The sequence below is a fragment of the Vipera berus genome (assembly GCF_964194415.1).
Source record: "Vipera berus genome assembly, chromosome: 1".
In the NCBI taxonomy this organism is placed as follows: Eukaryota; Metazoa; Chordata; class Lepidosauria; order Squamata; family Viperidae; genus Vipera; species Vipera berus.
Genome location: NC_138202.1, coordinates 223,515,375 through 223,537,290, shown reverse-complemented (window position 1 = coordinate 223,537,290; position 21,916 = coordinate 223,515,375). Strand labels below are relative to the sequence as shown.

The 21,916-nt window shown below is 40.4% G+C and overlaps 1 protein-coding gene across 1 annotated transcript in view; it reads left to right on the top strand.

Moving 5' to 3' along the window:
* SNTG2 (syntrophin gamma 2) overlaps positions 1-21,916 on the top strand; it is a gene marked incomplete at both ends in the record, with an annotated part of 260,611 nt that overhangs the window by 80,132 nt on the left and 158,563 nt on the right. The window contains one exon of the mRNA XM_081314298.1: positions 16,526-16,663. Within this exon, the coding sequence (XP_081170424.1) occupies positions 16,526-16,663 (138 nt within the window). The remainder of the gene's footprint in view (positions 1-16,525; positions 16,664-21,916) is intronic.

Sequence of the window (21,916 nt, the reverse complement as noted above, 5' to 3'; positions counted from 1 at the left end):
TTACTAGTACAGTGCTTACTAGCAGCAGTGATGAAGATCTACCCTCTTTCAGTGTGTATTTATAATTCAAAAACTGCCTAATGAATGCATGAAGTATGCAAAGACAAATCCAGCCGTATGTTTCTTTGATGAAAACAGATTCTGCTGATAAAATCAAGGGGGCACTTATTTATCACCCTCCAGCCATGAATGCTAAGAAATGTATTTTAAAGATTCTCCAAAGCCTCTGGAATTTGAGGGTGGGTTGGAGTCCCTAGACCAGAGGAAAGTCCCTTTGCAAAGGTGCAATTCTGCCCTTACAATTCACCCAAAATTCTATTTCCAAACTTACCATGTGAACAAAATGACAAAATGCTGTTTGTTATCCTTGCACAAGGAAATTTATTTATAGCAGTATATTGCCAGTGAATGCTCTACTATTAATTTTTCTATTAATCTTTTATATAGTGCCAAGCATTCATGCTATTTGTTTTTCACTTGTGTTTTGAGTTCAAGTATAAAACTGCTCTTTTTAATATGCTTTTAACTCCTTATTAGTATTTAAATATTCTCTTATCATATTTTACCTCCTTCATTCTTACCTCTTCTGTTGTCATTTTGACAGGGAATGTTCATTTTAAGACGTTTTTATTGGGGGGGGGGAAATAAAAGCTAAACATTTGTATTAAAGCTATTACAGTAATTTCATGAATATCTTAAACTATCAATTGTAGTGTGTTTTAAAGTGTTGATTACTTCTTATTCTCTTGTACTTAGATGGGTACTTAAAATAGAGATCTTTTATATTTTTGAATGGGCCCATTTATTAATAAATTTTAGGTAAAGGTATTTTTATTTATTTTAAAAGACCTCTCGGACATTCTAGCTATAAAAATATCTTAGCGTTTTTTTTTTAAAGCATATATCCCAGAGGAAAGGAAATCTGCAAGCAGCTCTCATTTAGCATCTGCAATGGGGATAATAACTGAGTCATTAAGTGAAGCAGTCACTAAGTGAAAAATCATGTGGCCATGATTGTGTTATTTTACTTCAGCTTTCCTTTGCCTTCCACCCTCAGAACGATACAAGCCCAAGCACTGAGTCAGCCTAAACTGGGGGGGCGGGGGAGAGAAGGGAGGAAAGTTTCCAGAATTTGACTCATGAGGAAGCCTGGTATAAAGGCAAATCTTGGAATGCTCACCCCAGGGCTGGGATAATTAGAAAGAGCCAAATTGATGTTTGTATTTACCTTAATTATGAAGGAGCGGATGGGCAAGAGCAGGGACATATACACACTGAAAGGAAAGCGCTGTTTGCCTAGGCATGCTCACTGCAAGCCGCATAGGAACCAGACAAAGCCCTGAACAGGTAGTCATTAACCCCCAGTCATTTAAAATTATGATGGTGCCGAATAATGGTGATTCCATCTTTGGAGTTCCATACATTTCAGCATTCTAATGCTCAGGTGAGTACAATAAGGGCATAGGCAACCCATCTGTACTTATGACTGGTTGCCAAGCACGCTCTGATCATGTGATCATTATTTGCCACCATTCCTGCTGCCTTCAATAGGGAAAATCAATGGGGAAGCCATCGGGGAAGGTCACAGGTCACTGAGGTGAGTTTCCCCTATCTGCACACCCTCGCCCTAAGCCGCTCTACCGGTGCTGCGGTATGTCAAGGACTGCCTGTATTTGAAACTGATTTGGGACGTATATATTTTAGGCAGCAGCTGTGACCCAAGGGGGCTGTATCAACTACAGCAATTAAGGTCCAAGAATTCGTTCACTTTTGGTTAGCACTTTTTAGGAGTGCACTGTAGAGAGAAGCTACAGTGAGAGCAGGAAAAAAGAAAAAAAATAAGGTCAGGGACAGGATAATGCATACTAAATGGCTATAATGCTGGACACATGACAGAGATGCTGCGAAGGTCATAAGTGGTGGCAATGATCCCAGAGATGCTTTTTTCATCACCATTGTAACTGCAGTTGCTGTCGGATATAGTTGGTAATATGCTGGTTTCCCAAAACAAAATAGCATAGTTTATCTGTTATCATGCTTATTAATTTATCAAAAGTCAAATTTGTTTATTGGTATACTGGTTATTTTAAATCTATCCTTGGCAAGAGCCATAAAACAATTAAATGGTCAGAAAAAACATCTTTTCATCTACCTAGTTTTCTATACCAAACACTTGTTGTAGAAAGTTTAAGGGAGCGCTGTTGTATCCTGTGCTTTCTGTGTATTGCAGCGTGCAACTTAGCATCATTCCGATGACTATGGAAGGAAAAATTATAGATTTGATTTGTGTGTTTGCCATGAACTCATGACAGTTGCTTCTTTTTACAAAAGCATCCTCCATTAACATATAATGTTGTTTTCTTTTCTAATTCAAATTACAAACTAGTGAATAGATACTGTAGTAGCAAGCAAGGATAATGCTTTAGTTACAATTGTTTGGGTCAACTCCAGTTCAGGTCCAGTATTGGTTATATCATTCCATCAAACACACCTCTTATTTGTTTCAAATTCAATTTGTTCACTTACATTTAATGCAATCAGTATCTGTTCAGTATCTGACACACACACACACACACACACACACACACACACACACACATATATATATATATATATATATATATGTGTGTGTGTGTGTGTGTGTGTGTGTGTGTGTGTGTGTGTGTGATATGTTAACTCTTAGATTACCTTGCTAGGCCCCAAACATGGGGCAAATCTTTATTTCCTGTTTTCAGCCTTATCTCAAAGGCCATCGAACAGGCTGTAGTCACACCGGACAGTTCATTAGTCCTCATCAGTCAGTCATACCCTTCTGAGATTCGAACCTGGGCTGCTTGCACGTTAGGCAGTGTTTTTACTTCTTGAGCCACAGGTTCTCTCTCGCTTTGTTAGCTTTTTGCAAGGGGAGAAATATGTGTCATATGTGTCATATGTGTCATACTCAAGAAGTATGTGTCATACTCAAGAAGTAAAAACACTGCCTAACGTGCAAGCAGCCCAGGTTCGAATCTCAGAAGGGTATGACTGACTGATGAAGACTAATGAGTCCGAAATGCATATCAGCCTCCCTAAATTCTTTGTTAGTAATTTACACAAATATATGAACTGTCCGGTGTGACTACAGCCTGTTCGATGGCCTTTGAGATAAGGCTGAAAACAGGAAATAAAGATTTGCCCCATGTTTGGAGCCTAGCAAGGTAATCTAAGAGTTAACATATGACACATATTTCTCCCCTTGCAAAAAGCTAACAAAGCGAGAGAGAACCTGTGGCTCAAGAAGTAAAAACACTGCCTAACATGCAAGCAGCCCAGGTTCGAATCTCAGAAGGGTATGACTGACTGATGAAGACTAATGAGTCCGAAATGCATATCAGCCTCCCTAAATTCTTTGTTAGTAATTTACACAAATATATGAACTGTCCGGTGTGACTACAGCCTGTTCGATGGCCTTTGAGATAAGGCTGAAAACAGGAAATAAAGATTTGCCCCATGTTTGGGGCCTAGCAAGGTAATCTAAGAGTTAACATATGACACATATTTCTCCCCTTGCAAAAAGCTAACAAAGCGAGAGAGAACCTGTGGCTCAAGAAGTAAAAACGCTGCCTAACGTGCAAGCAGCCCAGGTTCGAATCTCAGAAGGGTATGACTGACTGATGAAGACTAATGAGTCCGAAATGCATATCAGCCTCCCTAAATTCTTTGTAATTTACACACACACACACACACACACACATATATATATATATATATATATATATATATATATATATATATATATATATATATATATATATATATATATATATATATATATATATATATATATATATATATATATGAGATCAGGAATTTCATCAATTCCCTTAGATTTTAATGTCAGTTTGTCTATAAAAATGACACAGTTCACCGAGTTGTTGTGTCCTTCAAACACCAGACAATTAGGATTATTTGCACAAGAATAGACTTGTATTATTTTGTCTTCTAAAAGCAAAGCAAAGGAAAGGTATGGCAAGTCACAGACTTTTATACCATAATGAAATATATTGTATTTCTGTTTCAAGTACAAAAATTTCAGTATTTTGTGAATTGGTAAAAACTAACATATGAAAGTTTTATGAATTCAAGAAAGCCTTAAGAGAGAAACAAATGTGCATTGTTTGATTTACAAACTGGACAAACTGCTAGTAAATCCTCAAGGCATTGTTTATATAAACTATGGGAAGAAACCCCTGAGAATGCAATGTAAACAATCCACAAGCAGTTTCAAAATATCTGAATTTTTTTTTTTGCAGATTAAGCTGTGATTGAGTCTAAAACTAAACTGAAAAAAAAGCTTATACATTTTATATATGTGAAGTGTAAAGGAGAAATTTTCATTACAACAAAGATGTTTTCTGTGCAATTTGATGCACAGAAAATGTGCTGCAATTTATAATGCATATCAGAAAAAGGTAAAAGATTCATATGAGCCATTGATTTGGTCATGTCCATTTAGCTTCCTTTTTCAGGGGTTCAGTGCTGTACACAAATTAATACAGGTGATCCCCAATTTACAACCACAAGCGAACCCCAAATTGGGAAGGCTAGAAATGGTGATCACATGACCCCAGGACAGTGCAACTGTCATAAATAATGCCGGTTATCAAGTGCCTGAATTTTGAACATGTGACCATGGGGATTCTGTGATGGTTGTAAGTGTAAGAATAGGTCATAAGTCATTTTTTTTCAGTGCTGTTGTAACTTTGAACAGTCATTAAATCAATAGTTGTAAGTCAAGGACTACCTCTATAACTTTGGGGAAAAATACAGTAGTTAAAGAACGTAGATACAATAAGGAATTATGCCAAAACATGATATTTGACTCTTATGATAAATACTGGCTCTGTTGTGTTGGGGTTCGGCAAAGAAAATTATGTAGATGAAGAGAATGTTAAACACTTAATGAATTCAAGAGATATGCACTTTATCAATTCTTGTAATTTTTTATTCTAAACTTAAGATAAAGCAAAGATTTTTATATGATATCAAGTAGAGTTAATATATTAAGTGGTTGAGCTAGTATTATATTAATATTGCATGGATATATTTCTTTTCTTTTCCTTTAGGTTTTGTTCTTTAATTGCTATTTGCATGAATGTTTTACTGTACTCTCACTGTTGTATTACTTTTTATATATTTCACTAATAAAAAATAGAAAGCAGTAGAGTAAAACTTTACTAGCTAGGAATTCTGACAGTTAAGAGTCACAATATCTCTGGAGGATATAAGCCTAGACCAGGGGTAGGCAACCATGGCTCTTTTACGACTCGTGGACTTCAACTCAAGGTTGACTCAGCCTTCCATCCTTCCGAGGTAGGTAAAATGAGGACCCAGATTGTTGGGGGCAATAAGCTGACTTTGTAAAAATGCCGCTTGGGGGGGCGAAAGCCCTAATAAGCAGGCATATACATAGAATGAAGGCTATTGCTAAGCACATTGATTTGTGCTTCTTAGATTGTAAGCCGCCCTGAGTCTTCGGAGAAGGGCGGGATATAAATGGGATTAAAAAAAAACTCCCAGAATTCCTGAGCCAGCATAGCTTGCCTACCCCTGGCTGAGGAGTTCTGGGAGTTGAAGTCCACAAGTCATAAAAGGGCCAGGTTTAAAGACCCCTGCCCTAGAGAAAGATAAGCTAGTTAGAGAGTAATGTTGGACCTCACCTTTTTTCATGGACAACCTTCAGAAGCCAGCATAAATGCCATCTGAAGGCAGGCACTGTGAGAAGAGCCAGTTGTTGAGGTTACTTTCAGCAGCTGAGGAGTGTCTGTTGTTTAAATCCCCTCCCTGCTGGGTGTACCCAACTACAGCTTCTTCGGCACCTATCAAGAGGGAGCCAAGCTGCCAAGTTCAGGTGGGCTTGCTGCTTACTCATGAGTCATTCATTGCAAAATGCAGCGTCATGTTCCAAAACCCAAGAAAAATATGCAGAGGTTCCTCTAGCACAGACATGTCAAACACAAGGCCCGGGGGCCGGATCCGGCCCGCAAAGTGGTTTCATGTGGCCCGCGAAGCCATCCTGGAAACAGTGAGGGAACGGCCCCCACTGCCTTGGCCCTGGCCCAGAGACCCTCCCTTCTGCCAGAGACCCTCAGATCTGTCCCACTCCTGCCCAGGCCCCCATAGGCACCCTTGATGCGAAGATGTTGAGCTGGCCATGCCCACCCAGTAGGCCATACACACTCTAGCCACGCCCACCCAGTAGGCCACGCCCACCCTGGCCATACCCACCCAGCCCCTTGAGGGCAACTGCAATGCTGATGCGGCCCTCAATGAAATTGAGTTTGACACCCCTGCTTTAGCAGTTTCATTTATTGTTCCTCATGTACAGACAAAAATCTTGCCAAACTAAAGCAGGCTACTTAACTTTTAAACATATACTCTGAAAACTCTTAGGGAAGAGCCATGTTAACTCTCTTCTTTCAACACAGGGGTCTTGACATTTGGTCCTTTTATGACTTGCGGACTTCAACTCCCAGAATTCCTCAACCAGGCACGCTGGCTGAGGAATTCTGGGAGTTGAAGTCCGCAAGTCATAAAAGGGCCAAGTTTGAAGACTCCTGCTCCAACATATCTAAATTTGGCTGTCTCTTGTTGCTCTAAAATGTACAATCTCCCTCCTGCCAGTCAGGATTATATTCCATCACCTGCAGGGACTTCCTGCCTGGGAGAATGGATGAGGAACCAGATGCATAGAATAAGCAAGCATGGACTCCATAGCTGGCATTAAACAATATATATGGGGTAAACGGCACCTATGACTCCATATGTTTCCTTTAAGGTCATTATTACCTGACAGGGTTTATACCTGAATATCATTGAACCTGTTTTGGCACATCCTTGATCTGTTCAACATTGCTGATATTTTTATTTATTTTTAATATATTTTTTCTCTACTGTGCATACTCAAAGTGACATTCTTAAAGTTCATTCTGAGCATTTATTATTGAATTCAATTGTTTGCTTCTAAATTTGAGCAGAGAAAGAAGTTAGCAATAATCAATCATATCTAATTAGCTGGTGACACACTGTGTTTACTGTAATTAAACAAGCCATTACTGCTTACTTTCTCATGATTAAGATCACACAGATTGAGAACCAGCTGTTAATCACTCCTGTTCCAAGGCTAATGTCATTAACATTAATGCCTGTATTATAACCTGGGGCTGTTTTTTAAATACTGTAAGCCTTTTAGTTGAGAAACTTGATATAAGTTACAAATGAAGCATATCATATGCCTGTATAGAGGAAGAGTTTGCAAACATGATAACAATATCATGTATGAATTTCTGCTCACTCTTGATTTGGATACGAGAAACGAAGATGACCTGGCCAATGGATGTAAAAGAAGCAGGTTGTGCCAGGGAGCTAATCATCCCAATATTTTTCCCCCTCTCATTTTCTTAGCTGGCTTTACCAGTTAATTTCCCTCCAAAACTCCTTGGTTTTTTTCTCCCCTGAAAAAGATTATCAAATGCCAAATCAGGCCACAGTTTCTTTGCGTCAGGTCCACATCAGTGGCCAAACACTGTGTGGTCAGAAGAAGACTAGGGAACAGATTTTGGGCCTGCCCAGCTGGATCAAATCATGGGGGAGACAAGAAGAAAAAAAAGATGAAAAGTGGAACTGCAGGAGTTCCCACCACCCATCCTCTCCAGAAGCTTATCCAGATCCTTATCACAAAGGTTGAAGCTAAGGCTACACTATACTCTAATACTGTCCCCTTGTGCTTCTACCTTAAAGGCCAAACAGCTAATTTAATTCATTCCTTCAGATCATTGGAGCCCCTGTCAAGGCATGGTCTAAGCGAGCCTTATGGTGAAACTAATCTGGACGATGCCTGGTTCTCAACATCAGCCATGGTGGTCAGCACAAAGACACAAATGTAAGAAGAACTGGAATATAGACATTAAATCAAAATCAGTTCTAGTATTAGGCCTGTTCAGAGGGGTCATTTGCATAGATTGTAGATGAGGTCCTAATTGAGCCTGACAACAAAATAACCAATGTTCAATGTCCAATAAAACTACAAATAACCTAACCCCAAAATATACCAAAGCAAAGGCAGCAGACATTTTCACACACACTTTTTCCTTCCTGTTCCTAAAGCAGATTGTACATAACAATACAAAACATCCAAAGAAACCATACTACCCTCCACCCGGTCTGTGGAAAAACACTTTTCCCCACTATTGAAAGGTGGATGCATAGACAATGACCATCTCCATTTACAGATGGGTGGAAGGCTAATAGATCATATGATTGTGTCATAACATTCAGACCCCCCCACCCCCACACACATACATTACTTTAACCCATCTCCCATTTCTTTCAAAGCAACCAAGCATCACATGGTTTTCAAGAGCATTAATCACTTTCTGAACATACAAGTAGAGTGTCCATCTTAGGAATAACAAGAAAAGCACTCCCAGGTGTGCTATCTGGTACTGAAATTATTGAACCACCATGTCAGGTTCTGGGTAAAAAAAGTCTGCAATCTATCATAGAATGCCTCTAGGACATAACCCCCCCCAATATCCTAGCTAAGGATTGAACATCTTTCAAACAGCATGTGTCACTTTGATGCCATGCTAGAAGCCAAAAGAGAGAAATGAGTTCAACAGCTTATAGTGTCAGTTTTTTAGAGCCAATGCCCAGACTACAAGACCCATGCCAGTTTCTAGACCGGATGATCATCTTCATTGTTGTAACACCATGAATGAGATGATGTTCTCATCCCTTTAAGTATATACTTATAGAGAATATAGAGGATGGCCTTGAAGGAGAACAGAAGGAACATCTATTACCAAGGCAATTATCAGATAAATATGTCTTGAGTCTGGAGTAAGAAAGTAGTTTATAAAAATGGTCCAGACTGCGCCCTCCTCCCACTTCACAGGAAGAAAAAGAGTGAAAGGAAAGACATTCAAACTTGGAAGACTGACATTGGCCCGTAAGGTAGATTAGATTAAAAAACATACTGTGTGCACTTAAAGCTACTTTTATTAAAACAGCTGTAGTTACAGATTCCTGCATCCTATATACCCTCTACAATGTTCCTCTTCTTCCAGAATCTACTAACCCAAGAATTTTGGAGATGCCTGGCCATCCCAAGGAAGGTGAGGCTCTTCTTGAAGTATTGTCTCTTGAAAGCTCTAAATATACCTTCCACCTGCTTATCCAGCAGTAGCCAAAAGTTTAGAAGGATCTCCAGTTTTCCATTCTGCTCCTTCAGGCAGAGTGATACCCTGTCCACAGTCATCACCAAAGCAGACAGCCGGCTGGTTTATGGACAGTTGGCAAGTTTGTTTTGTTGGGATTCAACTTCAGTGTATATCTTCCCATCCAGATCCTTACAGCCTCAAGATACCGATTCAAGATTTTTGAGATGTAAGATCATGCCCCATATATTTTATGAAGTTTGTTTATCATCTTTTTACAAATGTCAGATTATTTGAGAGCTGGGTTTATTTATTCCTTACTATGCTGCATTAACTCAGTTTTTTTTTCTACATATAGTTTTTGTCATGGGTAGTTCTTGGTTAAGTAGAGTAATTTGGACTGGGAACTCCATCAACTAAGAGACGCAGTTGTAGAGTACAACATGATGTGACCATCCTGACTTGCAGCAGTAGTTCACGCAGTTCCAGCTGTGGTCATTAAACAAACCCTGCATGATTGCTAAGCATGACATCATGTGATCATCAATTGTGACCTCCCACCAGCTTCCCCATTGACTTTGTTGGAAGCCAGCAGTGAAGGTCACAAATGGTGATCATGTGACATTGGGGATGCTGCAACAGCTGCCACTTTGAATACTGGTCATAAGCGTCCTCGTGCAGTGCTGTTGTAATTTTGAATAGTTACTAGTTGCTAACTGAGAACTACCTATATAAGATTATTTTACCTTATCCCGTTCAGGATTTTTGTATATTGGGTGTTACATCTCAGTGGACATGTATTGAATGGCCTCAATACTTTTGAAGATCATGTGCTCAGATTATTTTGCATTTTACGTAAAAGAGTTAATGAAGGCAAGATATAGATTTCATCCTAAGGATTGCAAATCAGAATGTTCATACCTCTTCCTCTGGTGAACTTACTCCAGGCTTGGTGGAAAAAGGGCAAGTTCAGGGGAAAATTTCTGTAGATAGATAGGTAGATAGATAGATGGATGCATGGATGGATGGATGGATGGATGGCAGACAGACAACCTTTATTGTCATTTTTTACTGTGGGCACAATGGCACACATTAAAAATGAAATTTAGTTGCTTGCTCTCAAAGTGTACATATACATAACATATTTAAACATACTATATACAACATATGCATAGACCTACACCCTTACATATAAGTAACATATAAATATTAATCACTGTCCATCATGATTACTTAACTGGGCAAGGGGAGCAGTCCTGCTGAGGTGGCCTAAAATTTTATTTTTAGGATAAAAGTAAGATTGTTATTTTGTGTATCTTACCTAAAAGAGGAAAATAAATAAAGACAGCCCCTAACACTTTTTATACATAGAACCATGTATGAGATACAATATGGTAAGAACTAGTTATACCCTTAAAAAAAGGCTAGGGAATCCCTCCACCACTCTCCATTATGTGCAGCATTTTTACTCAGTCTTATTCCCCCACAGCTTATTTTGTAAGATGTTACTAAGGTCTAGTTGTGTCTAGAAAACTGAGAATGAAGTATTTATTATGCCCAACATATATTAAGAAGCCCCTTGCCTTAGTTGATTTCAGAGAATATGGGTGGACTATATTTATATATATATGTAACTCTGTGAAGAATCCCTATATGCACACATGACATCTGTTCAGAAGAGGAAATTTACATAACTTGGAAAAGCTTGCTTTCGTCATACCATTTCTCTCCACGTGCATTCATTAAGTTTGATGTCAAGAATTCTCTAACAAAATCCCACATTCTGATACCACAAGTCCCTAAGATGATATTTGTGCAACTTCACCTTCCCCAGTGGTTTCGTTGGTGCCATGATTAGGGAAGAAATAAATATGCATATTAATTTAACTTACATAGCCTACAGAACAATGACAATATCTTACAATTTTATGAAATAAATCTATTTCATATTGATTATTTATCATTGCACAATTCCTGATGTGGGAGTTTCATTTTGAAGACTGCCACTGTCATTCACCAAAGTGAGATAAAAAAAAATGAAGGGCATTTTCATGCCTTAAATAATCTTAAATTGCTTGTAAAATAAATTGTAGCTTGCAAAACACTGGCAAGTTTTTGGCTTTTTCCCCTCAGACTAGGATAACTGTTGCGTCTTCCTTCCCTTCCAGCCTCCTGTTGGTGTTTTTAAATCTCTCCCTCCACTCTTACTGTTTCCCTCCCTTCCCCTCTGTCATGATTGTCTCTGCATAGAAAGTGCCAGATGAGATGATCAGAGCTATTCAATTACACTTTTTAAATTGAGGAGCAAGAGCAATGTATATGGTACTCCTCCTTTTTCCAACAACAGTGCTGGGTAGTTGGGCTGAAAGAAGACCCTATGAATTTTTATGACTGAAAGTACACTTGAGTTTGGATCTTCCTGATACTAGTCCAATATCTTAATTAGAAGACTACATTGGCTCTCTAGGCATAAAAGCAGTTAGTTAATTAAATGCTTCTGAGTTGGTGCCCTGTGATGTATAGAGAAATGTGTAGGATTTTGACATATTCCTTTTAGTAACCTGTAACTCTTCCAAAGCCATTACCAGTAGCTTGCCTATCTGCCTTAGCTATTGTCATCATTGTCAGAACCGTGCTTTTCTAATTCATTATCTGTTTGCAGAGTGTGCCCAAATTACAGGAGCAGTACCTTCAAATTAAGAAGACATGGTTGTTCATTATTCTAAAGCTACATCAAAGCTTAGCTTGTCCACATAAAAGATGAAGGCATAGTTTCATTTTGATGAAAGTATGCCTGCTACTTGTGATTATATTTGAGAAGGTATTCCCCCCCATGTCATTTCTAAAGCCTGGAGTTGGGTAGGACATAAAGAAAACCTCTTGTATCTCAGTTTGGACAGCAAATCCATTGTGAGCTATTTCCCTCCTTCAGTAGGAAATGCATCCTACCACTATTTATTGACCACAAGACAATGCATGGTTACCTGCTAACATGAAACATGTGCAGATTATTATTTATCTTATGAATTTTCAATCTCTTATAAACCGTTTTGAGAATTTTTAAAGAGACTAAATTTTCAAAATGACTCAAAATGAGAGGCAGAGAGGGATATATATATACACTACAGTATATATATATATATATATATATATATATATATATATATATATATATATATATATATATATATATATATATATATATATATATATATATATATATATATATATATTGGTTTTCTGAGGTTTTTGCGGGTGTTTGTATGTAGATCATTTGGGTGTTTTTTCCCCATGTAAAATTGGAGGTATCAGGGCAACGTTTCGATGAAATCTTATCCATCATCCTCAGGCTGGTGACTTCAGCTTCGTTCTTCTGGGAGAAGTGTGTGATAGTGGCTGTTTTTTCTTTTTTAAACTGCCAGAGGGGGTGTGTTCTGTGGGTGGAGGCTTGGCTGTGTTCTGATGGGGTGGAGGTGTGCTCTGATTGGGTGGGGGCTTAGCTGTGTTCTGATTGGGTGGGAGTGTGTTTTGAATGGGGGCTGTGTTCTGATTGGGTGGGGATGTGTTTTGAGTGGATGGGCTGGTCTCAGCTGCCAGCCTTAGACCTGAACTGGTGAGTTGTGCTGCTTTTGTTAGGCTCTGTGTTTGTGATGGTGCCATGTTTTTGTAGTGGGTGTCAGTTTGCTTATTGTGTGGTTTGGAGGGGTTTAAGTGGCTACTGTTGCAGCTGTAGTTAGGTTTCTGTTTTGTGGTTGTGTGTCATTATCGTTGTGGGTTCGGATATCAAAACAGCATTCTGCACAGACAAAAAAATATCCACCATCCTAAGAAACCCCAAAGACATAATTGAGTTAGAAAACCAAGGAGTATATGAAATCCCATGCCCCACCTGCCCCACCACATACATCGGACAGACCAACAGAAGAATAAGTGCACGCATTGAAGAGCACAGGAACTCAGTCAGAAAGGGAGAACAAACTTCATCCCTGTTCAAACACCTTAAAGCCACTGGACACGAAATTGATTTTAAAAAAACCAGAACTATCGCCAAAATTGAACACTTTAACAACAGAATAATCAGAGAAGCCATCGAGATAGAAAAACGCTCCCACAGCATGAATAAACAAGATGATACCTCTCGCCTACCAGCCATTTGGAAACCCGCTTTGATTGACAGACGAGTCCCAACCACCAAGAATGATACCAGACCCAAACTCATGATAGCATCACATGACATCACCACCACACAACCATTCAAAAAGCAAATCCGAACCCACAACGATAATGACACACAACCACAAAACAGAAACCTAAGTACAGCTGCAACATTAGCCACTTTAAACCCCTCCAATCCACACAATAAGCAAACTGACACCCACTACAAAAACATGGCACCACCACAAACACGGAGCCTAACAAAAGCAGCACAACTCACCAGTTCAGGTCTAAGGCTGGCAGCTGAGACCAGCCCATCCACTCAAAACACATCCCCACCCAATCAGAGCACAGCTAAGCCCCCACCCAATCAGAGCACACCTCCACCCCATCAGAACACAGCCAAGCCTCCACCCACAGAACACACACCCTCTGGCAGTTTAAAAAAGAAAAAACAGCCACTATCACACACTTCTCCCAGAAGAACGAAGCTGAAGTCACCAGCCTGAGGATGACGGATGAGATTTCGTTGAAACGTTGCCCTGATACCTCCAATTTTACGTGGGGAAAAACCCGAATGACCAAAAATCTACACACACACACACACACACACACACACACACACACACACACACACACACATATATATATATATATATATATATATATATATATATATATACACACACACACATACACATACACATACACACACACACACACACACACTCTATTTAAGTAAGGAAATATCCTTGAAAGGTTGGCCCAATTGGTCATGGACTGTCTAGTTAAATAACAAAGGGGATCTTACATAACTTTGTTATGCTTCCGGCTCAGCATTGAGCTAATATCACGTGCATGCTTTATTTTCATTGTATACTACTCTTATCACATTCATCAACTAACCTTCAACTCCATATTCACATAAAATGTTCCATAATTCAAATGTATCATATACTTTTTCTAAATCAAAAAGCATGCAATAAATTGTTGCTTCCTTTGTTGATACCTGACATTTCTATTTGTATGTTCAGTATAATGATAGATAAAAAATTAATACTGGGTCAGAAGTCTTCTTGTTTCCTACTGACTTCCTGCATAATATCGAAATGTTATCCAGTCTTTCTTTAGAAAATTTAATACAGTGCTTATCTTCAATTTTAATTCAGATACACTCCCCCCCAGAGTTTTACTTTTATATTAAAGAAAACAACCTTTGATTTTAGAAATGTTTTCAAATCTAAGGTCAAACCTCTGTAGTAGTTTTGTAGAACCGTGAAGGAAGCGGGTTCAAGTATATTATTGTTGTGCTGCCCAAAGATAATAGAGGTCCTCAGGTTATGGTGGCACTTGGGACCAGCATTGCCATTGCTAAGCAGTGCAGTCTTAAAATGTGACAGCATGTAACTGCATTGCTTAGCAACAGCAGTCCTGATTGCCATTGTAATCCCAGAAATTGTGAGTCGTTAAATGGGAAGAGGTAGGAGCACAGGGGGTGTTGTGGGGAGGCCAGCCAAGGCCTTGGGCAGGTCAGCAGAGACTGCAGGAAGGAGGGTGGTAATCCAAAGTAGAATTCTTGGGGGAAAATTCAGTAGGAGAGGCAACTAAGATGATCAAAGGCCTGGAGACTAAAAGATACGAAGAACGGCTGCGGGACTTGGCTTTGGCTAGTCCAGGGATCAGCAACCTGAAACAGTGAAAGAGCCACTTGGAACCGGTTCCCTCACAAAAGGAAAAACTGGGAGCCGCAAAAAATATGTGCGCATGTGCGTACATGCGCGCATGCGCAGAACAGGGTTTGACTGAAGAGTGGAGACAAGGCGAGATATGCACCTACCCTGCATATTTGAATTGATTCGTTGAACTTTTTTAGTCCCACTTTTTTTTTTTGGACTGCACATGGCAGAGGACCGGGAGCCGCAGGAGACGGCTGAAAGAGCCACATGCAGCTCCGGAGCCGCGGGTTGCAGACCTGTGGGCTAGTCTAAAGAAAAGAAGAAATAGGGGAGACATGATAGCAGTACTCCAGTATCTGAGGGGCTGCCACGAAGAAGAGGGAGTCACTTTTTTCACCAAAGCACCAGAGGGCAGGACAAGAAACAATGGTTGGAATCTGATCAAGGAGAGAAGCAACCAGGAATTATGGAGAAACTTCCTGATAGTGGGGACAATTAACCAGTGGAACAGCTTGCCTTCAGAAATCGTGGCCGCTCCATCACTGGAGATTTTAAAGAAAAGGCTGGACAGTCACTTGTCTGAGATGGTATAGGTTCTCCTGCTTGAGCAGGAGGCTGGACTAGAAGACCTCCAAGGTCCCTTCCAGCTCTATTCTATTCTACTGGGGAACTTACCATCTTCCCTGCTGACTTCCCCCATTGTCTTTGCTTGTGGGAAGCCAGCAAGTTCGCAAATGGCAATCATGTGACGTTGTTCACTGTGATATTATCATGAGCCAGGCACCCGAATATCTGGATCACAGACATTGACAGTGGGAATATACTTCGACAGTGGGAATTTTAAGGACGGATGGTAAATCCATTTTTTCAGCACCGCCATAAGTTTCAATCATTGCTGAATTGATGGGTATAAGACAAGCATTTCCTGTAAGTTATCTGCTTGCCAAGAAATATCTCAATATCCCAAAGTAAACACCTTTATTTGAGTAGATGCTGTAATGCAATCTAGATTTTTTTTTCTCCTTTTGCTGCATGGCAAGGTGATTTAGACAAGTTATTTTTAGAATTTGAGGTTATTTTCTAAAATGGTTAAAATAGTTTTGTTGCCTAGCATTGGGAATAAACTGCAACAGCAATGTTACGTTGGAAGTGGTAGAGGTTTAATAAATGATTTAGAGGGCAATGTAGAAGAATTTGTCTTCTCTGTCAAAATGTGAATGGAACTAGACGAGGCCTTTGTATCAGTTGTGCTATGTAATTTTGCCTGTATATAAGAACTAAATTTGGTATCAATAGTATCAATATCGTGGAACTTGGAATACTTCCCCTAAAAATCTTCCTGTAACTTCTTAACACTCTGCTCCGATGAAATAGATGAGGAATATCTATTTTTATAGATAGGCACATCTGGCAGTATAGAGACAACTGTATCATTTTGAAAAGAAACATGCTTTACAAGTCTGTCATTTTGATCTCTGATATTATTTTACTTTACAGACAAAAACTGGAATTGCTTTGCTATATGATGAAATATCTGAAAATGCCTATGAAATCCGATTGAAGCTTTCAAAAGAGGTACTAACAATTCAAAAACAAGATGTCATCTGTGTTAGTGGAAGTGTTCCCAATGCAAATGTAAGTGCTTCTATAACTTTGTGCTTCAAATCTTATGGTGGGCTTTTATTTATTTTAGATTTCTTTATCCGACTGTTATTATTTTTTATAAATAACTCAAGATGGGGAACACACCTAGTACTCCTTTCTATTTTCCCCGCCACAACATTCCTGTGGGGTGAGGTGGGCTGAGGGAGAATGACTGCCCCAAAGTAATCTAGCTGACTTTCATGCCTAAAGCAGGACCACAAATCACAGTTTGCAAGTTTCTAGCCTGATGCTTTAACCAATAGACCAGATTGGCTCTTATCATTATTGTCATCAATATTGAAATTGCTGTTATTTCAAAACTTTCTAAGAGTAATTTTCAAATTTTCTAATTCTAGAAAAGCTAATTTCAAAATGATGTCATTATAGCAAATTGTACAAAGAGTTATTTATTTGAAAAGAATAACAAAAGTACATTTCCCTTTGTAGCTATTAGACATGTGATAGATTAATTTAGTGCTCTTAAATGTTTTGGATGGTAATCCCGAGAATTCCCATACTGCTTTGTGTTGTGGGAATTGTCATTTAAAATGTCAGATCTTCAAAATTGTCTACCCTGCATGTAGACATAACTATGAAAAATGTATTTGGGACATTACTTGATGGGATTTGCCCAGGAGTTCACCATTTGAACTCTTGGCTTGCGCCATGTTGATTCTTACAAGGCTTACTTATTTATTTATTTATTTATTTATTTATTTATTTATTTATTTATTTATTTATTTATTAATGGGATTTATATCCCGCCCTATCTCCTGAAGGACTCAGGGCGGCTAACAACAAAACATATAATAAGTACAGAAATTAAGATAAAAATAAAATTAAAATCATCTGTGCAATAAATTAAAATTAAAAACTAAAAATAAATTAAAAATTGTAAATATAATTAATTAAAATGCCTGTCAGTCCAGGTCAGCCTGGTGGAATAGGAGTGTTTTGAGGCCGCGGCGAAAGGATTGGAGATTATGCCTTAGTTTGCTATCTATGCTTTGTGCCTAAGTCAGGGGTCTTCAAACTCGGCCCTTTTATGACTCATGGACTTCAACTCCCAGAATTCCTCAGCCAGCATGCCTGGCTGAGAAATTCTGGGAGTTGAAGTCCATGAGTCATAAAAGGGCCGAGTTTGAAGACCTCTGGCCTAAGTTATGGCTTTGCCTACTAAAGGTTTGTTTATCGGCAAAGTGAACTTAAGTTATGAGTAATTAACTGATGGCTCACTACCACTTTCCTTTCCTGGAAAGCTAACATGCAGGACAAGTTGGCTGATGCAGTGCAAAAATGGCTGATGAATTGTCTGTTTGAACATGATTTGTTCATCCCCGTGGTTCCAGCAACTCAGCTGGTATTTGTAGAACAGCAACAGAAAACAAAAGGAAGAGAAACAGCCATAACTTTAAAAATTGTCTCTTTTACAATAAAAAGCCCAGAAAGTTTTGGTTTGACTGTTATTTCATTGTTATTGACATTCTATGAAGCGTCTCATTCCCTTCATGGGCATGCTGGCAGAGGAATTCTGGGAGTTGAAGTCATAAAAGGGCCAAGTTTGAAGACCCTTGCCTTAAAGCTTAAAAATGATAGGACTATCATTTCTCAAGACCACTTGGCAGTTATAGAGGGCAGCCACATAATTCCAGGAAAGAACTCAGCAACTTTAGCTAGTTGCAGACAGACGATGTACCTGAAATAGCTGTTTAGAATGCAAATTGTTGCACCATCTGTTATGATAGGCTAAGTAGGGTCTTCATCATGGTCACAGGCATTTTCTGTTATAATACTGACAAAACAAAGTGTCACTGGCTTTTTTGGGGGGGAGGGAGGGAAGCAATCTTATAAAAACATTGCAAGGCTACTTTCTTCTTATTTAAAAAAAGTCAGTATAATTAATACAAAAACCCTAACCTTTCCCCCCATAAGTTATGAAAGAATAATGACTATTGCAGGGGGGGGGGAATAAAATAGGACAAAGCAGAAGACTTATGTTTGTGGTGTGTGTGTGTGTCTATGTGTGTGTTCAATAATCTAGCCAAAAGGAATGTGATTATTACCAACAGATAAAATAAGGTAGCATGTCATTAATGTTTCCAGCTTGTATAAACTATGCAGGGAAGTTTAAATTATTAATAAAAATAGAGCTGATTTGCACAGAATATTTCAAAACTCATATATTACAGCAAAACCGTTCAGACCTCAAAATTCAGGCAATATAAAATGTTAAATTCTGTTACATCAGTCATCGCAAGTAATGGGTATGTTCCAAAGCTCTCTACAGGCTGGAACTTCCATTTCCAACTATGAGGATAAATAATCGAGCCCATGAACAACACTTGGAAACTTTCGGTGTGTAGATTCAATATTGTAAGTCTGTAAGTGGTTGTTTTAAAATTGTATCAGAAGAAGAGTTTCTACGAGGTACTTATAAGAATCTAAGTTCAAGAAACACCATAATGTTCTTAGAAATAGACATTTTAGGGACTTAATATGCAACTAGAAAAGCATGACAGTTACTACCTCGAACTGTTTGGTCATACCAAACTCTATCCTCTTTTTCAAATTCCATGTTTAGGCATATTTTCTACAAGATTTTGTGATAGTTCAAATATCCATAAATATTCCCTATAGTTTGAGAGAGGAGTTGTATGTTTTCAGATTACCGTATTAAAAAAACACATCCATACCCACATTAAAATTTTTGATACCACATTTGGAAAAATTCTCTCCATGAAAGTTTTAATTTCACTAACATTTTTCTCCTTTGGCTTCTTATGCCTATCATGGTTCACAATAGCTATTTTTTGTTCCTGATGGTAACTGAAATATATATTTATTAAATGAGGTAATACTGTAGGAGAAGAAATGTGTGAAAACAGAAAAGTAAATTTAAATAAAGTTGTTAAGATAAGAATGTACCGTATATACTTGAGTATAAGCCGAATTTTTCAGCCCACTTTTTGGGCTGAAAAAATCCACTTCGGCTTATACTCCAGTCAACAAAAAAAAAAGAACTTACCGAGGACTTGCGCGCGGCCGAGCTACTTTGCCTGACGCTGCTGGGGTCGCCCGGGCGCCTCTGCTCGCCCTCAGCAGCACCTGGCCCAGAATCACATGCGAAACAAGCCCGGCAGAGGAGCCGGAGCGGCGAGCAGAGGCGCCCGGCCCAGATCCTGCAAGGCCCGGCCGAGACGCGCCCCCAGCAGCGGAGCTGCTCCGGCTCCTCTGCCGGGCTTGTTTTGCATGTGAGCTACTTTGCCTGATGCTGAGAAGACCCGCTTGGGCACTCGGGTTGGTGTCAGTCTCCGCAGGCCCTTCTCGTTTCCAGGAACGTCAAGCGCGCTTGGCTCCCCACCCCCACGGCAGGGCAGAGACTTGCTCGCCCTTCTGACGGCCCTGAAGAGAAACGAAGGGCTTGCAAACTCCCCGCGAGAAGCTGGGCGAAGCGCGCGGCTGGGCGAGTGTGTGCCTGCGCGCGTATTTACGAAAGAAACGCTCCGAGAGTTCTTCTTTCTCCGCCCCCTTGGGGGGAACTCTAGCGACTACTGTAGCCGCGCTTCTCTTCTCGGCTCCGAAAATAGGGATTTCTACTCTCTCTCTCTCTCTCTCTCTCCCCTCCCCACCCCGCATTCTCCTGCCTCTTCGATTGCGACAATAAAAGGGCGAAGGGTGCGCTGGTTTCTTCCTCCTTCCTCCCCCCCTCCCCTCCCCTCCCCGATTGTCAGGTGAGGCAGCTGGAGGTCTGGCCGGGAGATTGTAGCCGTTTTGAAACGCCGCGTCTTGAAACGCCCGATCAGCTGATTTTCGGGTGGAAGAGCCGCGGCTTGAATCTGTTTGCATCTGCCTGAATTAGACCGAAACGGCCTGAATTTGACCAGAGTTGCTTTGTAATGGCTGGAGGAACTGCAGAGGAGGTCTTGCCGGGAGATTGTGGCCGTTTTGAAACGCCGCGGCTTGAAACGCCCGATCAGCTGATTTTCGGGGCGGAAAGAGCCACGGCTTGAATCTGCTTGTATTTGTTTGAACTTAACCAGAAACGGCTCGTAATGGCTGGAGGAACTGCGGAGGGAGTGAATGCTCCAGCCTGGAATATTTGGAAAGGCTGGGGGAACCGGATGAACTGCAGCTTAAGCGACTGTTGCCGGAGGAGCCATGGCTTGAAACGCCCCAGTTTTGGGGCAGCGTTTGCTTGTTCCCTCCCTCCCTCCCCTTTCCCTCCTCTCTAAATCCTTCCTTCCTTCCTTCCTTCCTTCCTTCCTTCCTTCCTCCCTCCCTCCCTCCCTCCCTCCCCTTTCCCTCCTCTCTAAATCCTTCCTTCCTTCCTTCCTTCCTTCCTTCCTTCCTTCCTTCCTTCCTTCCTTCCCCAGCCCTAATCCGGAAAGTGGAAGGAAAGAAGAGTAAAGGCTGGGCGGAGGAGGAGGGGAAGTGCAACCCTGCACTATTCAGCTCAGTGAAGTCACGCTTGAAACGGCTTGAAACGCCCGATCAGCTGATTTTCGGGGCGGAAAGAGCCACGGCTTGAATCTGCTTGTATTTGTTTGAACTTAACCAGAAACGGCTCGTAATGGCTGGAGGAACTGCGGAGGGAGTGAATGCTCCAGCCTGGAATATTTGGAAAGGCTGGGGGAACCGGATGAACTGCAGCTTAAGCGACTGTTCCCGGAGGAGCCATGGCTTGAAACGCCCCAGTTTTGGGGCAGCGTTTGCTTGTTCCCTCCCTCCCTCCCTCCCTCCCTCCCTCCCCTTTCCCTCCTCTCTAAATCCTTCCTTCCTTCCTTCCTTCCTTCCTTCCTCCCTCCCTCCCTCCCCTTTCCCTCCTCTCTAAATCCTTCCTTCCTTCCTTCCTTCCTCCCTCCCTCCCCTTTCCCTCCTCTCTAAATCCTTCCTTCCTTCCTTCCTTCCTTCCTTCCTCCCTCCCTCCCCTTTCCCTCCTCTCTAAATCCTTCCTTCCTTCCTTCCTTCCTTCCTTCCTTCCTTCCTTCCTTCCTTCCTTCCCCAGCCCTAATCCGGAAAGTGGAAGGAAAGAAGAGTAAAGGCTGGGCGGAGGAGGAGGGGAAGTGCAACCCTGCACTATTCAGCTCAGTGAAGTCACGCTTGGTTAAAAAACAGATTTAATAATAATAATAAGAAGAAGAAGTTGGGCTGATCAAATGTTTCAATAATGACTGAAGGAGGGCTGCTTGTACCTTGGTCTTTGTGCTGGTGTCTTGACATGCCAATACACTAGTACGGAAAGCT